This window comes from Calliphora vicina, chromosome 5 (assembly GCF_958450345.1).
Source record: "Calliphora vicina chromosome 5, idCalVici1.1, whole genome shotgun sequence".
NCBI classification, from domain to species: Eukaryota; Metazoa; Arthropoda; class Insecta; order Diptera; family Calliphoridae; genus Calliphora; species Calliphora vicina.
In genome coordinates this window covers 68,960,914-68,982,402 of record NC_088784.1, presented here as the reverse complement: position 1 = coordinate 68,982,402, position 21,489 = coordinate 68,960,914, and the positions used below count along the sequence as shown (strand labels likewise).

Genomic DNA, 21,489 nt, shown 5'->3' with positions numbered 1-21,489 from the left:
TATTATTCAGTTTTTTTTTTTAATTTATATATATACTATATAGTGTAGTAGATAATAGGGTTGTTCGTTACATAGTTTTCATTTTAATTTATTAATTACAAAGTTACATTCATACATACTTACATTGTGTATGTTTATTTATGTGTGTGTGTGTAGGAATTATAAAAAAATTAGGTTTTATTTATTGTTTAATTAGAAACTTCTAATGTTTATAAAATAAAAGATGCTAAAAGAAAATAACAAATAATAAAGCAAATTATAAAATAAATAGTTTATTGAAAAATAATAATGAGCGAGTATAAGAGTTTTGCAAATAGAAATAAAAGGGAAATAAATAAAAGAAAATGGTGGTAAAATACTTAATAAATTGTATTTGTTTTTTTTATTATTATTAAATAATGAATACTGAATATGATAGTTTGATATGACATGCAGTGTTTTGTTTTTGTTTTGTTTGTAATGATAATATAGTGATTAGTTTTTTAAATTGTTAAATAGATATTTCAAATACAATTATAACAAAATAAATTGTGTAAGCATTAAAAAAATACAAAATTTCTTTAGACTTTTTACGTTTTTCTTTGAAAGAATAAAATATACATACATACATAATTAATAATCATGCCAGAGAGTATTATATGTTATAATTTCATTCGAAGAGATGTTTTTCAAATTCAAATTTTAGAATTTTTCCTTTTTCTATTTGAATTTATGTCGAATTGACCAAGTCAAAGAATTTTGTTTAGGTATTATTAATTCTCTGGTGGTGTGTAAAAATGTTATTATTTTTTTACGGAACAAAGTCAAAGCAATTAAGTTGCATTAAAATTGTTTATAGTCCTTTCAATTTTGGTATTGAAATTATGTCATATAAAAACAAGTAAGAGAGTAATATTCGGATGTGCCGAATCTAATATAACCTTCACCAAAGTATTCATTAAGATAAAGATGGAAACAAATTTGTGTTCGAAAAAAAATGTTAAGTTAAAAAATATTTATTTCGATTTAATTTAATATTGCCTATGTTAATGATTTAGTAACCAAATATAGATCGAAGATAGGTCAAAAATCGAGGTAGTCGTGGTTTTATGCTTATATCTCAGCCATAAGTGGGCTGATTTTCAAGAACTTAAATATCAACCCAACCGGGACTATAGCGGATATATTTAATCAAGCATGAAAGTTATTTAGGGGATTCGGAAAATTGATTTCAACATACAGGCGGACACACGTACAAGGCTTTATCGACTCCGTTATCTAAAACCTTTCAGAAGTAATGATAAATGGAATGAAATTACAAACGGTATGACAAACTTACCACTCATGGTGAAGGGTACAATAAAATAAGCTGTTTCGTTTTAATTTAATAATATGCCACAAAATCAAGATATTTTCTTTTAAAATCATAATCTTAATTTTTCAAAATCACATTGTTATCTCTTGAGTACATATAGTTTACAGATTTTCATTGTATGATCTCAAAATTTCAGATTTAACATGAATCAATAAATAATAAAACAAAACTGTAATAAATAACTTTACAAAATGTTTTATGTTCTGCAATTATTAAAAAGGATTTTATTTTATTTCTACTCATCCAGCAATTTAAGATTTTTTTTGTATTAATTATTTAAAATTTATGTGTATTGTTTAAATATTGAGGTACTTAGCAAAGGGGATATTTTGTTAAAATTATTTTTCTTTTTTTTTAGTTAGTTAGTTTAACATTCTATTAACTGTTGTTGTGTTGTTTAATAAAAGTAATAATTTCTACCAATATTAAAAAGCGTTTGTCTGTTATTTATTTTTTAGTTAAATTGTTTGCATTAATAACAATTAATTGTTTAAAAATTATGTTTTATAAACGTTTACACATAATATATTAATTATTATTTTCTTTTCTTTAATTTGTTGCTTTTCTTTAATATTTAACAAAATTTATTTTACAAATTTAATATGTATATAAGTATTTTTTTTAAATATTCCTGATTTAACATAACTTTTATCTGATTTAAGTTTTTTCATTTCAATAAAAACATATGTTTGCTTTAAGTTATGCTTAAGATAAGATTATTTATGGCAGCTCTAAATATATATATTTTTTTATACATAGTTATTGTTGTTTTTTATAGTTTTTTTGTTTTAATCAATTAACAATTTATATTTTTTTTATATTCTACAGACTATTAAAATATTAATAAAGTTTTACATAAATCAGTTTGCATTATTACTTTTTATTTTCAATTAATACATAGAATGTTTATTTGAGTTATTTTGTGTTAATTACATTATTAGTTTAAAAGAATAAAATTGGTAGAATTTGAAAATTGTTTAAATACTTTTTTAAATCCAACACAGTTGTAATGAAATTCGTTAAAATTCTTGTTTTAATTCATTATATTCATATAATGTGTTTCATAATACCGAATATTGAGTTTGTCACCAATTTGTATCTCCAAACGAATTTTCTTTTGAGTTTCTGTTTGGAACTTTTGTATTTTATAAAATTTTTTATGTGGTACCAAGTTTGAAAACAATAGGCAAAGAGTGTGGTATATATTTGTCCCTCTTTCCAGACCACATTCATTTTGACTTTTTCTCCTATTAGTTTGCTCTTGCGATATTACTGACACCAGCTGATTCATATTTGTATACATTGTGATTTTTACATTTGTTTGAAAAATAAAATGTAAAAATCCATGAAAAACGAATAAAAAAAAAAAATTCGGCTGAGAAATATGTACAGAAAATCCTAACGCAAACCTAGTCCTCTGATAAGTAGTTTTGAAATGTTTAAGCATAACAATAGATCTTAAAAATTCACCCTTATCGTGGTTGGCGTAAACGTCATACGCCTACGACAGTCTTGAACTAGATTAAAGATAAAATGCAAACTGGTTCTTTAATCTAGTACGAAACTGTCTTAGGCGTAAGACGTTTACGTCACCCACGATAAGGGTAATTATTTCAGTATTTTTTCACATTAAAAAATGTCCAGTTAATTTCGGATTACGCAAATATCTGCTTAGATTCTAACTGGGGTTCTTAATTTTCCAGACTTTTTTCATTACTAGGAAATAATAAAAAAATAATTTCATTCATTTAATATTAAATTAAACCAGAAAAACCAGTAAAGTTTTTCGAATAAATAGTCTTCTAGCATACGTTTTAAAAGAAGTATACAATATTTTTGGTTATCCAATTTTGGCACAACAGTATTTGTATTTTAGCGTTCTTGTTACACACATAGTTTTAATCGATCCTAATTCAATAAAGTCTATGGTTTTTATTAAAAGATTTAAGAGGTGTCCAACTAAGAATTCTTTTAAGAACTTAAAATTTCACTATGTTTCCAGTCGAAATTTTCCAGTTTTTGTTATACAGAGAAACCTTTTTAATTGCAGTAACCGAATTTATGATAATGACCAAAATTTTTTGGTTCAATTATAACCATAAAATCAGATAGTAAATTGATAAACAAGAATAATAATAAACTAATTTTTGTCACCCCAATTAAAGGCATGTTTTACGATGTCGAAAGAAAAATGAGTCGAAAAAATTTGTATGAAAAACACTCAGTTTTTAAAATTTTTTCGAATAGTTTTCATACAAATTTGTTCGAATCATTTGTCTTTCGACATCGTGAAACAGGCCTTTAATTGGGTTGACAAAAATTTGTTTATTATTATTCTTGTTTATCAATTTACTATCTGATTTTATGGTTATAATTGAATCATTCGATTGGTAACAAATTTGTTCATTCACAAGGAATCTGAATATTGTTACTTTAAGAAAAAGAAAAAAAAATGAAAGAAATTCTCGAAATATCCCGACAACAATTTTCCGGTTCGAACTCTATAATCACAAGGTATCATATCGTGTCATATTGTCGTAATGTTCTAATATTTGACGACTCAGCGGCTCGGCTTAAACGACTATTAGGCGTTCGGCGCAGGTCACTGCTGGTTGGTTACAATAACACAATAAGCATACAGAGTAGTATTTTATTTTTTGCTTGAAAGGCAATTAAACCATTTTCAATTATGAAATATTAGAACATTATGACAATATGACATGATAGGAGACCTTGTGAATCGACCAAATATATCTTAAAAATATACATGAAGCCAGTAGTAGATGCAATTGAAGATAAAACATGCTCTCTAATTTGAGCCATTAAATTTTTATGTTAATTTCGAATTAGTCCGCAACAAAGATTCATTACGAATCTTATTTAATGATTATTTTTTATCAATTCAAATCTATTACGAAAATGAAAAATATTTTCATTCAATTTGTATTGGATTTGAATTAAGAAAAATGTTACCATTCAAAGGATAAATGAATTTTATTACGAATTAATTCATAAAGAATTTGATTTATTGGGAATGGTTTGATGGAATGATTTGCTGAAATTTTTAATCAAAGAATAAAAATTAATTTTTTATGGGATTTCGGTTTTTTTCTCATATTTGCTCCTAAGAACAATAGCAATGGTGCACCACTATAGGTTTTTCGATTATGGAGTTATGTTGTTCGAATTAAAAAAGTGCTTTAAAAATTGACTAAAACTCTTTAAAAAGTTTTTTGATCTTTATGAAGATCTTTATGAACATGAATAAATCCAGTTTTGAAAATTAAAAATTGGTTTGCCATCAAAATTTTCCAAAAAAAAATAAAAAAAAACTCGAACGTTCGAATATGTATTCGCTCGTATACGAATGGGAGATTTAGCTCCGGGTAAATATAAAATGCCATAACTACAATGAAACTAAAGAATGAAGTTGTTAATAAAAATATTAAAAATATAATAAAAAAGGTGATGTTAGAATCATAAACGCTTAAATAAATGCTAGTGTTTAATACTAAACATTTCATTAAACATGTAGTGACTGGCAATGAAATAAATATGTAGCTTTCAAAATTTTAAAAACCTAATTAATCATCTTCTAAAACATCTACACAAAATTATACCACAAATGATTTTGTTATATTTTACAACCGTTTGGAAAATCCAAAAAGTATTCTTAACATTCAATTGTTGCCAATCAAATAATTTTATTACAAACGTTTGGTTTATTTAAGTTAAACTTAAAAAAGAAAGAAAAAAATAAAGAATAAAGTTAAAATACATTTTACAATTATTTAACATTCAATTAATACAAGATGTTATGTTGTGAAAAAAAATCAATAATAATAAAAATAATAAATGAATACTATACAGAAGAGAGTAGGACAGTTGAGGTATGCAAATATTTTCTTCTTTTTTATATACAACATACAACTTTAAAAAACGAAAACTATTAAAAAGCAAGGATCCATTGCATTTACCAATACAATTTTTCACATTAAAATGGACTACATATTTATAATGTTTTCTTTGCTTTGCTAACAATAACATGATGTGTAATATTAAAAGTTACCTCGAACTGTGGTTTATTTGATTTAAAAAAAAAACATGCTTATATGGTAAATTCCTAATATATTATGTACGTACATTATTTACTTTTAATTAAATTTTGGAGTGGAACATAACTTGTCGTGTGTTGTATATTAAAATACCTAAATCATTCTTATTTGAAATTGTATACTGTCTATGTTTTGTCTTTAAATACATACACATAATCATTTTGCCATCCTCCTTAAGCTTAATAAAGTTTAATTTAGTGTGTTTGTGTTGCTTACGGTTTTTACCTTTACTATTAATCGGGTAACATATGGACGAAACTAACGGGGAACATGCCACGACGTGTGGGATCACCTTCAATTACACCCTCCATCCAATTCTCATCATCGGTACGCTCATTTAGTACAATTAATATTTCACCCTCTTTAAATTCCAATTCATCATCATTGTCCGCCGAACAATCGTATAAAGCACGACAACGACGATGGCCAGTCTGTTAGAAGTGTATAAAACAAGTAAATTTAATCAAACAATTTGTATAATAATTTAAATCATTGAACTTACATAATTAAATTTAGTACCACTCGTACTTGTGCCCTTTAATAAATTATCTGGCGATGAGTTGATGCGATCATTATCACTAGATGATAAATTTGAATCGGCTGAATGATCAAGGCCGCCACCTGATGAATCCATATCTGTGTGCCACGCTTCATAATCAGCATAATTTGTTGACTGATTCATTAACTGCAATTGTAGTAAAAAAATATGTATATTTCGATGATTAAATTATTATAACAAAAAAAATTAAAATTCATGACTGGATGAACTATTTATAGAAACGAACAAATTTAAGAAAAACATACAGCCCAATTATGAATAAAAAATTCAGCGGGAGTTTCTTCCCCGGGAGTTTGTTCCTATTGAATTTGAATAGGAAAAATGAGAAAAGGGAAAAAACTACCGGGGAATTTTTATTCATAATTGGGCTAATAACTTTTTTGCAAGGATATTATTCAACTGCAAATTTGTATTAATGAAGCAAGAACACTATTGAACGTCATTGTTAAAAAAAACCTATGTAATTAGTGAAGCAGCTTTGGTTCCATGTTGATTAAAACACCTCCAGATTAAAACACCTCGCCAAAGCTTATGGTGAATGTGCTCTAGCGGTTTTAACATGCGAGAGATGGTTTGTTCTGTTCAGAAGTGGTGACTTTGACACGCAAGACAAGGATCGCCCAGGCCAGCCAAAAAAGTTTGAAGACCGAGCAGCAGGAATCATCCAAAAGCAGTGAAATTGCCGAGCGACCTTGAAAGACGATTTGCATGGCCGAAATGATGTTTGAACGCCAACCAGCCTAATCTACACCAACGTCAAATATCAAGCATTTTTAAGTCAGACACCCAATAATATTTCTTGAGCTTTGAATACAAAAACGTGTGTCATTAGAAAAGTAATATCATTTCCCAAATCTCTTACTCAATTCAATATCGAAACTTTGTTAGCCGGGCTATTAGATTATAAATGTAAAATGATACTTAACCCCCAGTAACACGAAGTCTGGTTATGTTTTAACTAACACAAAGGGACCAATTTCATGGACCCAAGTGAGCTGGTTGATAACTAGCTGCCTTTATAACCTAAGGCATAACCAGACGTCGTGTTAATGGGGGTAACTAGTTTTCTTTTGGGTACTAATACACAAAAAAAAATAAAAATGAGTTAAAATACATACTAAGTCTGTTAGAATACATAAAAGTTGACAAAACAACACTTATAAATTAATGTATTAAATAATAGAGTAATAGTATGATCGAAAATATTGTAACAAAGACGTTAAAAATTGAAAGACAAACATGCTTAAGAATTATATTCACGATCAAATTATATACACTGACTACTCTATTAAGAAACTAAAAACATCCAAAGACAAAAATATTTATTATGACATAAACTAACAAGTGAATACAAAAAACAAAATTTTGGTAAAAAAATAAGTGAAAAAATAAACCAATTTTCTCGATTATAAATAGTAATCTAAGTTTAACTATAACGAATATATTGATGTATAAATCATATATATAAATTATTTGGTGGCTTCGGAAAGTTGATTTCAACATACTGACGGACAGACGAACATGTCTATATCTGCACCATCTATAACGATCCAGAATATATATACTTTATGGGGTCACAAATGAAAATTGTGGAAATTGTGAAAAGTAATTGTAATGAACAATGTTAAAGCATAGTTTGACACACTGCCAGGTGAACAATTCTGTACTGCATTTGTCAAGAACTACCAGCTTCCTATACATCTATTTCATATTTTGTAATAAATAACTTGAATTGAATGAAAATATAAAGAAAAGTTCTTATATACAATATAGAAACTAGGTACAGAGTTTATATTCTGAACGATTTTTTACCATTTTCTTGTTCTTTATTGAATCTTTATTTTTATATTTTTACAATAAATATTGAAATCTTAACATAAAGTGTAACTAAAAAATTGTATGCTTTTAGTTTTGTATTATATTAACTTATACACGCCTGTCACAAAATTCCATTCCGACGAAAGTGGAATTAATTCCGTATTTCGTTTATTCAGAAAAAGTAAAACGAAAATTTCATTCGGAATGAAACCACTTTCAGTTTTCAAAGTGGAATCGATATTACCTTGTAAAAATATTTTTACTCAATTTCTATACGAAAAATATAACTTTTGTTTTAATATAAAAAGCGCTGCCAAATTAAAATCAGAAACACGGAATTATTCACCCCTATCGTAAAAAACATGTGAAATATGTTCCCATGCAATATACACAAGGCGAATTCATATAAGGTGACCTCATCCCTACAACAAGTACAACAATACAAAAACAACATACATTTTGTTTTTGCTTTCTTGCCCAATCTGTCAAAAAAACAGCTGTGTATAAAGCAAGGCGAATTTAATAATAAACTGGAATTTAACAACAAACCAGTGAAAGATTTATATTTATTTTTATTTCTTGTTTTATTTCTTGTGGAGAATGGTAATATTATCGATGAAGAGTTCAAACGCGTGGTGAACAAAAGAAATTTAATATTAAACAGCGGAAACAAAGTGTTTGGAACAAATACGGGAGTGTGGCGAGAGATTTACTCGGCAAATTTCACTCCACTTCTTCCGACTTAGTTCATCTTTAGGTACGCGGAACAAAGTTCCACTTCCCTTTGGATATTTAAATTTACAATAAGTGCACACACGCATATTTTAAAATTGATTTTATTATTATTAATATCACTTTTTAAACTTTATGCTTTTTCTCACTTTTTAAATTTTTTGGCGCGCACTAGAAAGTAAACAACAAGCCAACAATTTTGACAGTTTGGGCAAAACAGCTGATGATCAGCTGGGCTAATGAGGTCACCTTATATGAATTCGCCTTGAATATACATTTCCCTCGAAAGGAAAATTGCTATCGTGATATTCCCCTAAACTTTTCATTCACAATAGTCGATTTTGTTCGTAACAGCTGTTTATTGTTTACAAAATTTCATCTAAAAATTGCACAACATGGGGAATTTTTTCACGTGAACAAAGTTTATGAACGAAAAATGGAAAATGGGAACATACTTCATGTGAAATATTGATTCGCAATAGGGGTGATTAAATATTTTTAGAATTAATAAATTACACGGAATCTAACTAACTTTAATTTTAAATAAAAGAAAGTGTGTGTGAGATTTCATCGACATTTTTTATTCGTTTGAAAGTGTTATTGATGCCATTATGTATGGAATATGTAAAAAAGCTAACATTGTGCAAATGTCCTCCGCGACTTTACTGTGTATCGCGCATCCGAAATATAAAATTTTCCTTTTTTTTTGTTAAGAATTAGTGTGCTGAATTCCCAATAATTGATAAATTCACTGAAATTTATTGTTGGCGCATTAGGCCAGATCATCAGCAAACCTTTTCCCAAAAGGCTTTAGAAAAACTAAAGATTTTATACAAATGAAACTATGGAGTGAATGAGAATTATAGACACTCAAGTTTTATTTGTAAAAATATCAAAGCTTAAACCAAACACCAACAATAAACAGTGTTTTTATCTTTTCTTACATTCCCTACTACTATTGGTTGGTTTCAGTTGACGCCGCCAGCCCAAAATTAATTTTTTTGGGATGCATTGAACGCTCATGGATTGGTATCGTCCCAAATTCGAAAATTTTGGTAAAAGGTCATGGTATCCATTCATCTAGAAATGGATGATTTTTTATGAAAATTAGGGTCAGTTCCAGAGCCAATTCAGCAAACACACGTGGTTGTATATGGTCATTTACCTTCATGTCCATGGCGATTTGGCAAAACAAACTGAATAAATGACAGCAAATTCGACAGATGTAGCTTCAACTATATTCGAGTAAAGATTAAAGAGTAAATCGATTACATTGTACTTTAAATGTGTTCAGTTTGAACATTATCAAAATCAAAACTGATATATATTATACATTTAACAAGACTCTCAAATTGCCAGTTTATCCCACGTCGATTCAAGTTAGTCCCTAGTAGACCTATATCTTAATATAGAAAGCTGGAACATTTAAACATTGTTATTAAAATCAAGAGTGATAATGGTACTCCACCAGTTGATAAGTTGAGTTATAGATGGTACTCCACCAATTTGCGATTTGAGTTTTAAATGGTACACCACCAGTATCGATGTCGAGTTTTGTATGTCTCCACCATATATAATTTAAAAGACACGCAGTTTGAGCAAATTGTCGAAGGTAAAAAAAAAACGAAAACGGGCCTGATTGTACTTAAAAAATAACTACACTGGCGCGCGAGTTTTTTATCAACCCCGACTTTGTGACTAAACTTTACGACTACTTACAGAATTTGAAACATTTTTTCGATTTGAAAACGTCTCACAAGTTATAGAAATAGGGTACAGGTTAAAAAAAGTGAGTAAATAAGTTAATTCGAAATAAAAATGTGTAAAAAAGCTAACAACGTTAAACATACAGTGAGTGAAAATACAACTGACACTTTTTTGGGTGATGCAAAATACAAAATACATGACAATACATTTTCATGGACTAGGTTTTTGGCTCTCAGTTACCTATCTGGTTGTCATCTATGTTTTTTTTTTTTTTTTTTTTTTTTTTTTTTTGTAATTATGTAATTATGCTTTATTTTTTTATTAGAGTATTTGACACATAAGCTGCTTAATCCGACTCTCATTACATAACATATTTTATGCTGTGTTTCTAAATAGAGACCAATATTATTTTTTACAGCTTAAACATAATAGGAGGGCAATTTACATATTATGAAAGATTAACTCTTATATTGTTAATATGGTTTTAAATTTAAAAAAATACGTTATTTTGATATCATTACCATTTTCCTTTGTTAATATGCTTCAAATATCAATTATTTCGTGTTAATATGGATTTAAATGATCACAAATATTTTATATAACTGATTTTTTTGTGATAAACCATAAAATAGGAGCAAAAGTGGGATTGACACCTCTCATACAAAGTAAATAATTACTCTGGAATATATAGAGATCTATAATTATAATTGTGGCTCTCAGTTACCTATCTACGCGTCATATATGACGTGAAAGATTTTGTATTAAAAATGAGTCACTATTCATAATAATTTTTTATTACTGGCTCTATATTTATATCACACATTTTCGGCATTAGTATAATACTTCAAAATTTGCGTTTCTTTAAGATGTTTCTAGAAAATCTTCCCCAAGCTAAAATCTTTAAAAAATTATTTAAATGTTTATAAAAATTTAGTTGTGGGAAAGATTCGCCTTCGTGAAAGTCAAAACTAAACATGATGTTATGCAAATTTTATTAGTAAAAATTCAGCGTAAAAGCAATTAAAAAGCATGTATGAACATTAATCTCAGTTTTATTTTTTAAAGTAGAATAGATTGACTTAAGGTTTGAAGGTTAAGACACTTTTGTCGCAAATGAGCATTATTTATAAAATCAATTACATATTAATTTGTTTAGTAGAAAAAAAGAGAAGATGAATTAAAAAACAAATAAAACAAACACAACACAACAATTTGCAAACAAAACAGCAAACTATTTTTTTACCGTTTCTTCACTGGGTTGTGATAATTTCAATAACCTGTTATGTTTGCGCTGAAAAAAACATGTATTTCAAAATAAGGCAATTGATTGACAAAAGGAAATTGAATATGGTATAAATATAAAGCGATATTTAAATTGTAACATGTGTTCAATAAAATTAAACAGTTGTTTATACAGTATTTATTGGCAAAACAAGGAAAAGTTTATTCTCTTACCTTACGGGGTGGCGCAATAGGACCTTCATCCATAGAACTAATACTTTCATTTGATTGGCCATTCGCTATTTCACGTTCTAAAAATAAAAGATTGCAATATTAATTGTCTAATCAAGTTAAAGATATGAAGAAATTTGTTCTTACCTGACGATGGCGGTCCTGGAGGTGGTATTTTTGGACGTGTTAAAGCAGATTTGTCAACATGTTTCAATGTTGGTATTTCACCTGCAGGTGGTAATACTAATTTTGCCCCAGCCAAGTGTAAATTTCGATTTAGCGACTCGCCACTGGGCGAGCGTTTATGGCCGAAAGTTGTCATGGCTGGCAATATGTGATGGCTCGTTGGGGGTGGTCCACCATTCGGATCCTGTGAAACGAGTTTATCGAAACGTTCATAGAAACCACCGCCATGTGATGCTGAACTATTGTGACCCATAATGCGAGGACTACTATCGACAGAACGTAAATGTGGCAAGGTGCCATAGTTGGCATCCATAGATTGGTTTTTATGATTGTGCGTTCGTATATCGTTTGTATCGAAATTTTGTGAATGTCTGGGGGCATGTGGCAAAGTACCATAAAATGTCGATGACGTTGTTGTCGTGCCCGGTGGAGGTGCTGGAGCTGTACGTTTTTTCAAAGAATTCATATTAGCTGAAAATTTATTTTAAAATATATTTACAAATTGCTCTCATTAATGAAAAACAAAACACCTATGTTTACCTGTAGATGTGGATTTTCGGGCGCCACCTACAAACTCACTGTTACTTCTTGGCCCCATTCGACCGCTTTGGCTGGATGCCGAACTTGGACTGGAACCACCACCGCCGCCGCCGCCGCCGCCGCCAGCTGCACTATTCGTACTGGCTGTGTTGATGTTGCCAGCACTGCCCAAATACTGGCCAAGTGACATTTGTTGTTTTGGCGATGTGCCAGCTGACTGTTGATACATGGGCAATGTAAACTGGCGGCTGGGGCAGTTGGCTATTGGACTAGAACTACTCTGTATAGAATCACAAGTTGAGGAACGTGAACGTAAAACAGGTGAATCACCACCAGCGAAACTCGGTGGACGGGAGCGTTTCTAAAATAAGGGTACATAAAATATTGAAAATTAAAAAAGGAAACATTGCAAATATAAAAGTTATTCACGTCACTCTTCTTCACACTACTTATAACATGGCGCTAAGCATGAATGAAAATCTCTGTGCTAATTAACGAGCTGCCAACTTTTTTGTATGTGAATTTTTATAAGGGAAAGTTAGCAGCTCATTAGTTAGCATTAAATGTTTTATTATGAATGTGAGTAAATGATTACTTACTTACAGATTTGAACGTAAGTTTTCGAATCCATGTTTTGCTTTAAATGACAAGATTAAGGAGTACGTCGTTAAAAATAGTAATAGGAAGTAACAGTTGAAATTAAAAAATAATTAACCATACTGACAAATTGGCTCATTCCCACAACAGCCGAGCTGTCCTATAGGCTACCATTCCGACATATAGAACCTTTTAGAAGGTGATAAGCGTCCGGTCCTAGGGGACCAGATGCGTATAACCTAAAAATCTGGCACTCTAAACTAGGGGAAGATTAGAGAAGTGCTTTGTTAGCGAAACAAATCGACGAATCAACCTTCTGCACACTGAATGACGATGCGACCACAAGGTTCATTGGTAACTGATCTAGCTCTCCAGACACCATAATATCGAGTCCAGGTCGAATCAACTACGCAACCCGGCGAGCAGTAGTTTATCTAGAGTCACACACATAATGTTTGTGTGGATCAACCCAACGATTTCATCGTCTCTGAACACCGTATTTACATCAATCAGAAGAACGAATACTAGCTTAAGAGATTTCCAACACCCTCCAACGTACAGCAAGCAGATAGGAAGTTCTGCGAAACCTTAACAGCAGAAGTCACTCGCTTCATTCCCAGAAGAAGCAGCGGGACTCACAAATGATCTGAAAATGGTTAGATCGTCTGAAGAAAAGCAATGTAAGTTCCGGAGTTGGTTAGTTGTGGTCTACAGTTCGGTGTCTCTCAAACCCGACGAAGAAGGATGTTTGCAAACTACACAACCATCCTGTCTCAGACACACCACAGCTTTTTACCTCAGCTGAAGTTGCAGAGGCTATCAATGCAGCCAAACCATCCAAGGCGATAGACCGATACGTAAACACTTGGGTGCGGGGAGTTGAGTACCTGGCAACGGTTTATGACGACAATCGTACAGTATATCTTTGATGACTTATGCGATCGTGTGAATGGCTACCACAGAGAAATATAAAATTTTTTCATCGCACGTAACATGCAGATATCACCAGCGAAATCTTCAGCAACACTCTTCATCACCAAGACGAAGGAGGTAAGTAAATCTCAAATTGGCTTCGTAATCGATGGAGCCCAAATTCTGACTGTGAGCCTCCCAGCAATTTTAGTGTCACCTTTGACTGCCTATTTACTTACTCAGCTCATGCCATTGCAATCACGCACAAATTGCGAAATAGAAACAATGTTATCAAAGCGCTAGTTGGCAGCATATGGGAAATGGATAAATAAACCTTGTTGGCTATCTACAAGACGTCGGGATGAAAAAACTGGCTTAATGCCTACTGGTCACACATGGACCGTTACGTTCCAAATATATGCCCAGCATGTTGTCAGAATCCCCATGATACCCACGACATATTAAACTGCACAGTTAATCCTACTTCACTTAGTCCAATGGATTTGTGAACCAATACCGGTGAAGTAGCTAAATTGTTTGGCTTTGACCTCGATGCAGAACCATAAGATTAGAATATTCTATCGTGTTAGCTGTTACAACAAAAACCAATTGACCGTCACACAAGATATTTGCTAAGAAACGTTTCTAAACTAATATAAGTTTGGGAAACTTGAAGTTCTTACTTAATGAGGTATTGGATTGATTTCTAGGGAATGTGAAAAAGTCTGGTTTTGATGATTTTTTTCTGGGGAAAAGGCACTTTTGTTGCCTTACGTTTGTTACAGATTTCTAATACATTTTCAAATTTCAACCATGGAATGTTACTATTTTAATGATGCACTCCTGTTGGTCATCATCGGTCATAAACATAAATATTTAAAACAAATATAACACTACTACTTACACGTTCATCAATCACAGTATCGTCATCTGAAAAATCTGTAGAACCATCTTCATTTGGCAGGTTCCAATCAGTGTTGATGTGATCAAAAGCACTTTTCTCCCTTCTCATGGCACATTCAATCTGTAAATCAAAAACATACATTTAATATCGAAACTCCTACACAGATAACAATTCAAAACACCAACATACCAATTCTTTACACACGGTATGGCCCATTTCTTTGGCTATATCCAGAGATGTTTTATTTTGTGAATTACGCAATTCGTAATCGGCTCCGGAGCGCAATAACAATTTGATACATTCACGTTTGTCGTGCAGAGCACACAAATGCAAGGCGGTATTTTTTCCGGTAACATTTAATATACTGGGTGGATTGGTGGCTTTGTTAAGACCTTTTGGTGGCATATTTTGTATGAGAAAATCAACAATATGAAGTGTGGAGCCCTGTTCTCTAAGCACAGCTAAATGTATGGGTGTTTCACCATCATCCCATGAGGGTAAACAACATGTGAGATCAGCACCCTCAGCCCAGACTTGCAACAGTTGACTCATGTCGGCATTAACCACAGCCTGTTCCAGGTCACAGCGTAAATCATTTTCATCAGCACAAGTGCGCATCACATAACGTTTCGCCACATATTTGGCTCGTATGAAATCATAACGTTGTTCCCTTTACAAAAAAAACCCGTACACATATTAATAGATAAATAAATATTAAAAAGAAGCAAACTACTTACATTGTACTATCAGGTGTTAGTTTTCCTTTGCCCAATGTGGCTTCCATAATCTCATTTAAGGTATGATTACCCATGGCACGAGCTATCAACAGATTGGCTGTTGTTAAATTATCCAAAGTTAAACTTTGTATACGGGAGTGATGTACGCCGAGATCTCGATGAACGCCTGAACATTGTATGCACACAAGTATACCAAAATTCAGACTTATCCAGGTGACATCGTTGCGAGAGCCACAATCGCAACATTGATCGTTGCCCGGCAACATTTGGACGTATCTAAAGTTTATAACAAATAATTTTATTATGTACATACTTAGGTGTGTATTTAAAAACATTATTTAATTTATCCATTGTACGTACCTTATAACAGTCTTTTGTAGCTCAACTAAACTAGGACTCATTTGGGGATTTGCATGTTGGAATGCTTTTGCTAAAGCTTTTTCTTTACAATTAACCAAAACAGCCATCCAGGCTTTTTGATCAGCTTCATCTTCGGCTTGAAAATGATATGGACGATTATCTGCGAAATTATTAACAAAAATGTAACAAATATTTGAAATAAAAATGAACAAATAAATATAACACTTACAACTGATTAAATCAAAGCCTCGCTTATCATCTGGCACTGGTTTAATCTGACACGTTAAAAGATTCACTCTTGTTGGTGGTTTTGTTTCATCCGCATGGCAAATATCTAGAAAACCATCACTGGTTACACGACATCGACGCTTCTGCCATACTCGTCGCACTTTGCCCTCACTTTTCTTTAGCAAATGTCCCGAACGTGTTACCCCATGATGTTTATCACCTTGCAGTTGATGCAGCGAATAACCTGTACCTCCTCCACCTTTATCTGTGGGCACATTTTCCACACGCTCAAAATCCGGTGTACTTCGCAACAGCGTTCGCAATTCCAATAAACTACGACGATCTTCATCTTGTCGTTGTTTGATTTTGTGTAACTTATCACTTAAATCACTAATGTACGTTCCAAAGTGTTCAATTGTCTGTAGGCCATCTTTAAAATAACTGAAATACAAAAGCGAAGACAAATTAATTACGAAAAAATACAATGGTAATTTGGCAAATATGTATTCAACTAATAGGTCACAAATCAAAATAAAAAAATCTTATAAAAATTGTATTTTTGTAGTATTTGTATATCAAAGGTTCAAAAGAATTAATTCAAATTGGATCAAATATGTAACTTTTAAATAATTAGTGATTCTAGTGAATTAAAATCTTTATTCAAATTGAAAAGCTTTTTGTGTTTATTATGTTTTTGGATTCCTGTGCAATGGTGCAAGACTGTTCGCCCTTAATAATGAACACCGCTTATTTAGTGAGTGACAATACAATGGAAACTTTTTTGAAAACTATATTCCGTAATTAGATTTTTCAAAAAACATGAAATTTTACCAAATATTAATGTATATTTCTAATACAAATTCAAATTTATTAGATTTCTGTTAAAATATAGTATATTTCAGAAATTTTAAGTATTAAAGCTTAACAAAAATACATTAATTGAATGCGATTGTACTTCTTAGCATTGGCACTTGGCGTTAAACTGTCTGCTTAAGAAGTTATATTCCCTAAACTATAAAACTGTCGCCTATGTGGAAGACTAGCTGTGGCAGTTCACGGATTCATCTGGACATATATAGGGAATTGAGTGTAAATCCAATTAAAACTGCACTTGTACTGTTCTCAATGAAAATTAAGATTCCTAACTTTCTGCTACCCCGACTGAACGACATCGAATTGAAGCTCTCGGATAGCGCAAAATACTTGGGCATATTACTAGATAGGAAATTAACCTGAAGCCCATAATGGCTATGTATGTCTGCAAGGGGGCCATATACACGACTTGGGGTATTAGTCCCTGGAACGTGAACTGGGTCTAATACCCCATGTCGTGTATATGCTTTTCACACTACTGAACTGGTTACCAGTGGATCTGAGGCCAAAAAGCTGTCAGTGAACACGGCCTTGGAATTACAGATCTTATGGTCATGCTAGTATAATTGGAAGTACATATACTAAATCTTCCCGATCATATTGATCTGGGAGTACCCTCTTTCTTGAGGAACTTCGGTTTTTCAATCCCCTCCAGTATGGAACTAGAAGATGTTCCCTCCCATGGTATAATGGGACTATCCATATAAACGGATAGATCCAAAAAAGCGGATAGAGTAGGCGGAGGTGTCTACATTCCTGAATTTTGGATAAGGATGTCCTTTAGACTCCCAAATGGGTGCAGGGTGATTACTCCCTAATTTGATTCGAAAGGAAATCTTTTCGAATTACAATGTATTTATCACACATTTTCGTTTTCGGATTGAGTTACGCAGTAACCGCCCAGTATTCTTCATATTACAGAATATCAGGTAGGGATCTTCTTATATATACTGACAGTAAAGCTGCAATTAAATTCCTGATAGTTGTTTATACAACATCAAGTCCAGGAATGCAGGGCAACCCTAAATGAGAAAATGAGTTGTACTCACATCGGTACGTGAACACAGGGATAATGAAGACAATTGTATTGCTGATAACTTGACGAAAATATGCGATTTAAGGTCTAAATATGAGATAGACTTCCTATGTGGCATTCCTACGACTTAGCAATGTGGTGGCTGTGATCACCGGGCATTGCACTTTTACCAGCCATGCTGCAAGACTTGGGCTGCCTCACTATGATTTCTGTAGGAGTTGTTAAAATGAGGAGGAGGAAGAGAACATTTTACACTTCTTTTGTAATTCTTTAGCACTACGTGGTCTCCATGACATGTTCTTAGGGAAACGCTTAAACATTACAGAAATTGAATACTGGTCTTGGATCAGAGTTGGGGGTAGTGCACTAATTTTTAACTATCACTAATAGTTAGTGGTAGTGTAAAATAATTCACTAAGTTTTTTAATGTTTAGTGATGAGTTGAAAAATATAAGCCTCACTCACTAATAGTGATAGTGTAGTTAAAATTTTTTAACTAATAATTTTTTGAAAATAGTTAAAATATTTTTTTTGCAGCCAAAAAGTTAAAAAAATATTCCTGAACTATTTTTTTCAACAAAGAAATGTTTTACTCTATTCATAGTTTAAGTTAATATATTTTAGGAAAAAACGTAATATTTTAAGATGTCCCATTGAAGTCCCAAAAATCAACAAAAAATACTTACGATGATGGTGACACAACTTTTTTTTCTTTTTATAAGTAATGACATTTCCCTTTCTTTTTAAAGCACGGGATGTAGTTGGTGTATCTTCCAATGCATATATAAGATCCATTATACTGTCATCGCTATCAAAGTCAGTATTTTCCATTTTTAATATATCGTTTAACAAATTTAATCTTGTAATGTGCTATATTTCTACACTACCACTCAATTGATTTATAGTTAGAAAAAATATCACTATCACTAAAAAATATAAGTGATAAAAATATAAGCTTCACTACTAGGGTATTCAATCGATTAACCGTTAATCGGTTAAACAATTTTTTTGTATTTATTTTTCCATTTCAATTCAAAGACAATTTTCAAATTAAAATTATATATTTTTGAACATCCAATAAACATGTTTAGTGAGTATGTATAACAACTGACATATTTAATTTACATGTATTTGAAACTTTGTTTGTATTTAAGGAGTGAGATCGAAAAATTCTTAACACACGTTTTTCATTACATTTTTTAACCCAAGTATTATTTGAATTTTTTTTTGATCAAGTTACCTTTGAAAAACATGTCAGTTATTATGTGTAATGTCAATTATATTAATTTTTTTGTTAATCTGATTAAAATGAGTGACCAGAAAAAAGTGCGTACTGAAATTATTAAATATTTTCAACAAAACCCAACTTGGTCTTACAAAAAGTTGGCCAAGCATACAAAGGTCTGCCGTCAAACTGTTTCCAATGTTATTAAACAGTACCGGGAGAACTTGTCAGTTGATAGAAAACCTGGTTCAGGTAGAAGGAATGGTCCACATGATGTTTCTAAAGCCAAAAAAATAGAACGCATTTTCAAAAGAGCTCCCAACACATCCGGTAGGAAAGCAGCCCGGTTAGCTCAGTGCTCGGACTATTTGGTACGAAAAGTTAAAGCTAATGCAGGTTTAAAAACATACAAGGCTCAAAAAGTTCCTGACAGGAACGCTACTAAAAATTTAGAGGCCAAAAACAGAGCACGGAAATTGAAGTCAAGTTTTATAAAAAAATATTCTTGCTGCATAATGGATGACGAAACGTATGTTCTGGCAGATTTTTCGCAACTTCCAGGTCAAAAATTTTATGTTGCTGATGCTCGAGGGAATGTTGAAGAAAAGTTTAGGACCCAAAAGCAGACAAAATTTCCCAGAAAGTTCTTGGTATGGCAAGCAATATGCAGTTGCGGCAAAAGAAGCCACTCATTTGTTACAACGGGCTCTATAAATACCGAAATTTACATCAAGGAATGTTTACAAAAAAGGCTGCTTCCATTCATAAGACTTCATAATGTGTCCACTTATTTTTGGCCTGACTTGGCATCCTGTCACTATGGCAAACAAGCCCTTGAGTGGTACAAGAACAATAATGTGGTATTTGTACCAAGAGAGGCAAATCCTCCAAACTGCCCGGAGCTAAGGCCAGTGGAGAGATATTAGGCTCTTGTTAAAAGAGAATTGAAGAGTACAAAAAAGGTGTCCAAAAGTGTGGTAGATTTTAAACGGAGATGGACTACATGTTCGAGCAAAGTGACAGAAAGCACTATAAAAACGTTAATGGAAGGGTTTCCGAAAAAGGTTCAAAATTTCATCACTAGTGATTAAAACTATAAAAATAATTTTTTTTGTAAATTGTAATAATAATTTCAATCAAATAAAAAAAAAATTAAAGCTGTAAGTTTAGTGGTTTCTTTTTTATAAACATATATGTATGTTAAGAATTTTTCGATCTCACTCCTTACATGTATGGACGAAACTTTTTTTGAAATGAGTCTTTTATCATAACTAAACGAAACTATTAAATTGATCAAAATCTAAAACAATTCAAAAATGAATATTCCTTATCATGCTTTTGATTTCTCCAACATATACAATCAGCGAGTTTTTTTCCAAGAAAAGTTTTATTAAATCTAAAGAAAAAAATCGTTTAAATTATACAAATCATGGGATTTCAGAAATATAAATAGTAGATGTTAATATCTTTCTAATCTGTATTAAACCCAAATTTTTACTTATCAAATATACGAGAAAACATGAATTTTAATTTTGATGTTTACAACAAAAAAATACTCTCACACATAAAATAATTGACTTTTTTGAAAACTGATGAAACTATATGAAAGATTATAGAACAGTTCATAAAACACGGATTTTAAGTTATGACGTTGTTGCAACAAATAGGCGATATGTTTAAAAAAATTATCTCAAATACCTTATTTGCTGTTTTTTATGTTTTTGTACACAAAATTCGTTGTTGTATTTTCAATTTAAAATGAAAATATAAATTATTCGGTTAATCGAATAATTTTAAATTAACCGATTATTAACCGAATAAATATAAACCTCGGTTAATTATTTGCTCGATTAACCGATTAAACCAGAAACCCGATTAATTGAATACCCTATTCACTACCACTAAAGCTGATGAAAATTAGTTAAAAATATATTTTTTAAAATAATATTTAGTGCTAGTGAAATGTTGATTGCACTCAACATTTAGTGCACTACCCCCAATTCTGTCTCTGATGAATCCAAATACGATTGCAGAGGCAGTGTTAGGAGTACATTTGGAAGACCAAAAACCCAATGGTTACAATCCAATGAGGTATGCGTTTAGATGTGTCCTACCCATTCGTCAGATCTCAATAACATGGAAAACCCATGGGAA

At 31.4% G+C, this 21,489-nt stretch overlaps 1 protein-coding gene across 2 annotated transcripts in view; it reads right to left on the bottom strand.

Annotated features, from left to right (window-relative positions):
• Positions 1-4,983: 4,983 nt before the first annotated feature.
• Asap (ArfGAP domain of ASAP) overlaps positions 4,984-21,489 on the bottom strand; it is a 70,851-nt gene continuing 54,345 nt past the window's right edge. Inside the window, exons 6-16 of one of the 2 annotated variants that reach the window (XM_065511260.1) lie at positions 16,203-16,642; positions 15,974-16,133; positions 15,614-15,889; positions 15,066-15,546; positions 14,877-14,996; positions 12,464-12,824; positions 11,885-12,394; positions 11,741-11,817; positions 11,529-11,576; positions 5,972-6,154; positions 4,984-5,900 (exon numbers count right to left, since the gene is read on the bottom strand). In XM_065511260.1, the coding sequence (XP_065367332.1) occupies positions 5,703-5,900; positions 5,972-6,154; positions 11,529-11,576; positions 11,741-11,817; positions 11,885-12,394; positions 12,464-12,824; positions 14,877-14,996; positions 15,066-15,546; positions 15,614-15,889; positions 15,974-16,133; positions 16,203-16,642 (2,854 nt within the window). In that variant the 3' untranslated portion in view covers positions 4,984-5,702. The remainder of the gene's footprint in view (positions 5,901-5,971; positions 6,155-11,528; positions 11,577-11,740; positions 11,818-11,884; positions 12,395-12,463; positions 12,825-14,876; positions 14,997-15,065; positions 15,547-15,613; positions 15,890-15,973; positions 16,134-16,202; positions 16,643-21,489) is intronic. The other variant, XM_065511261.1, reaches the window with a different exon arrangement.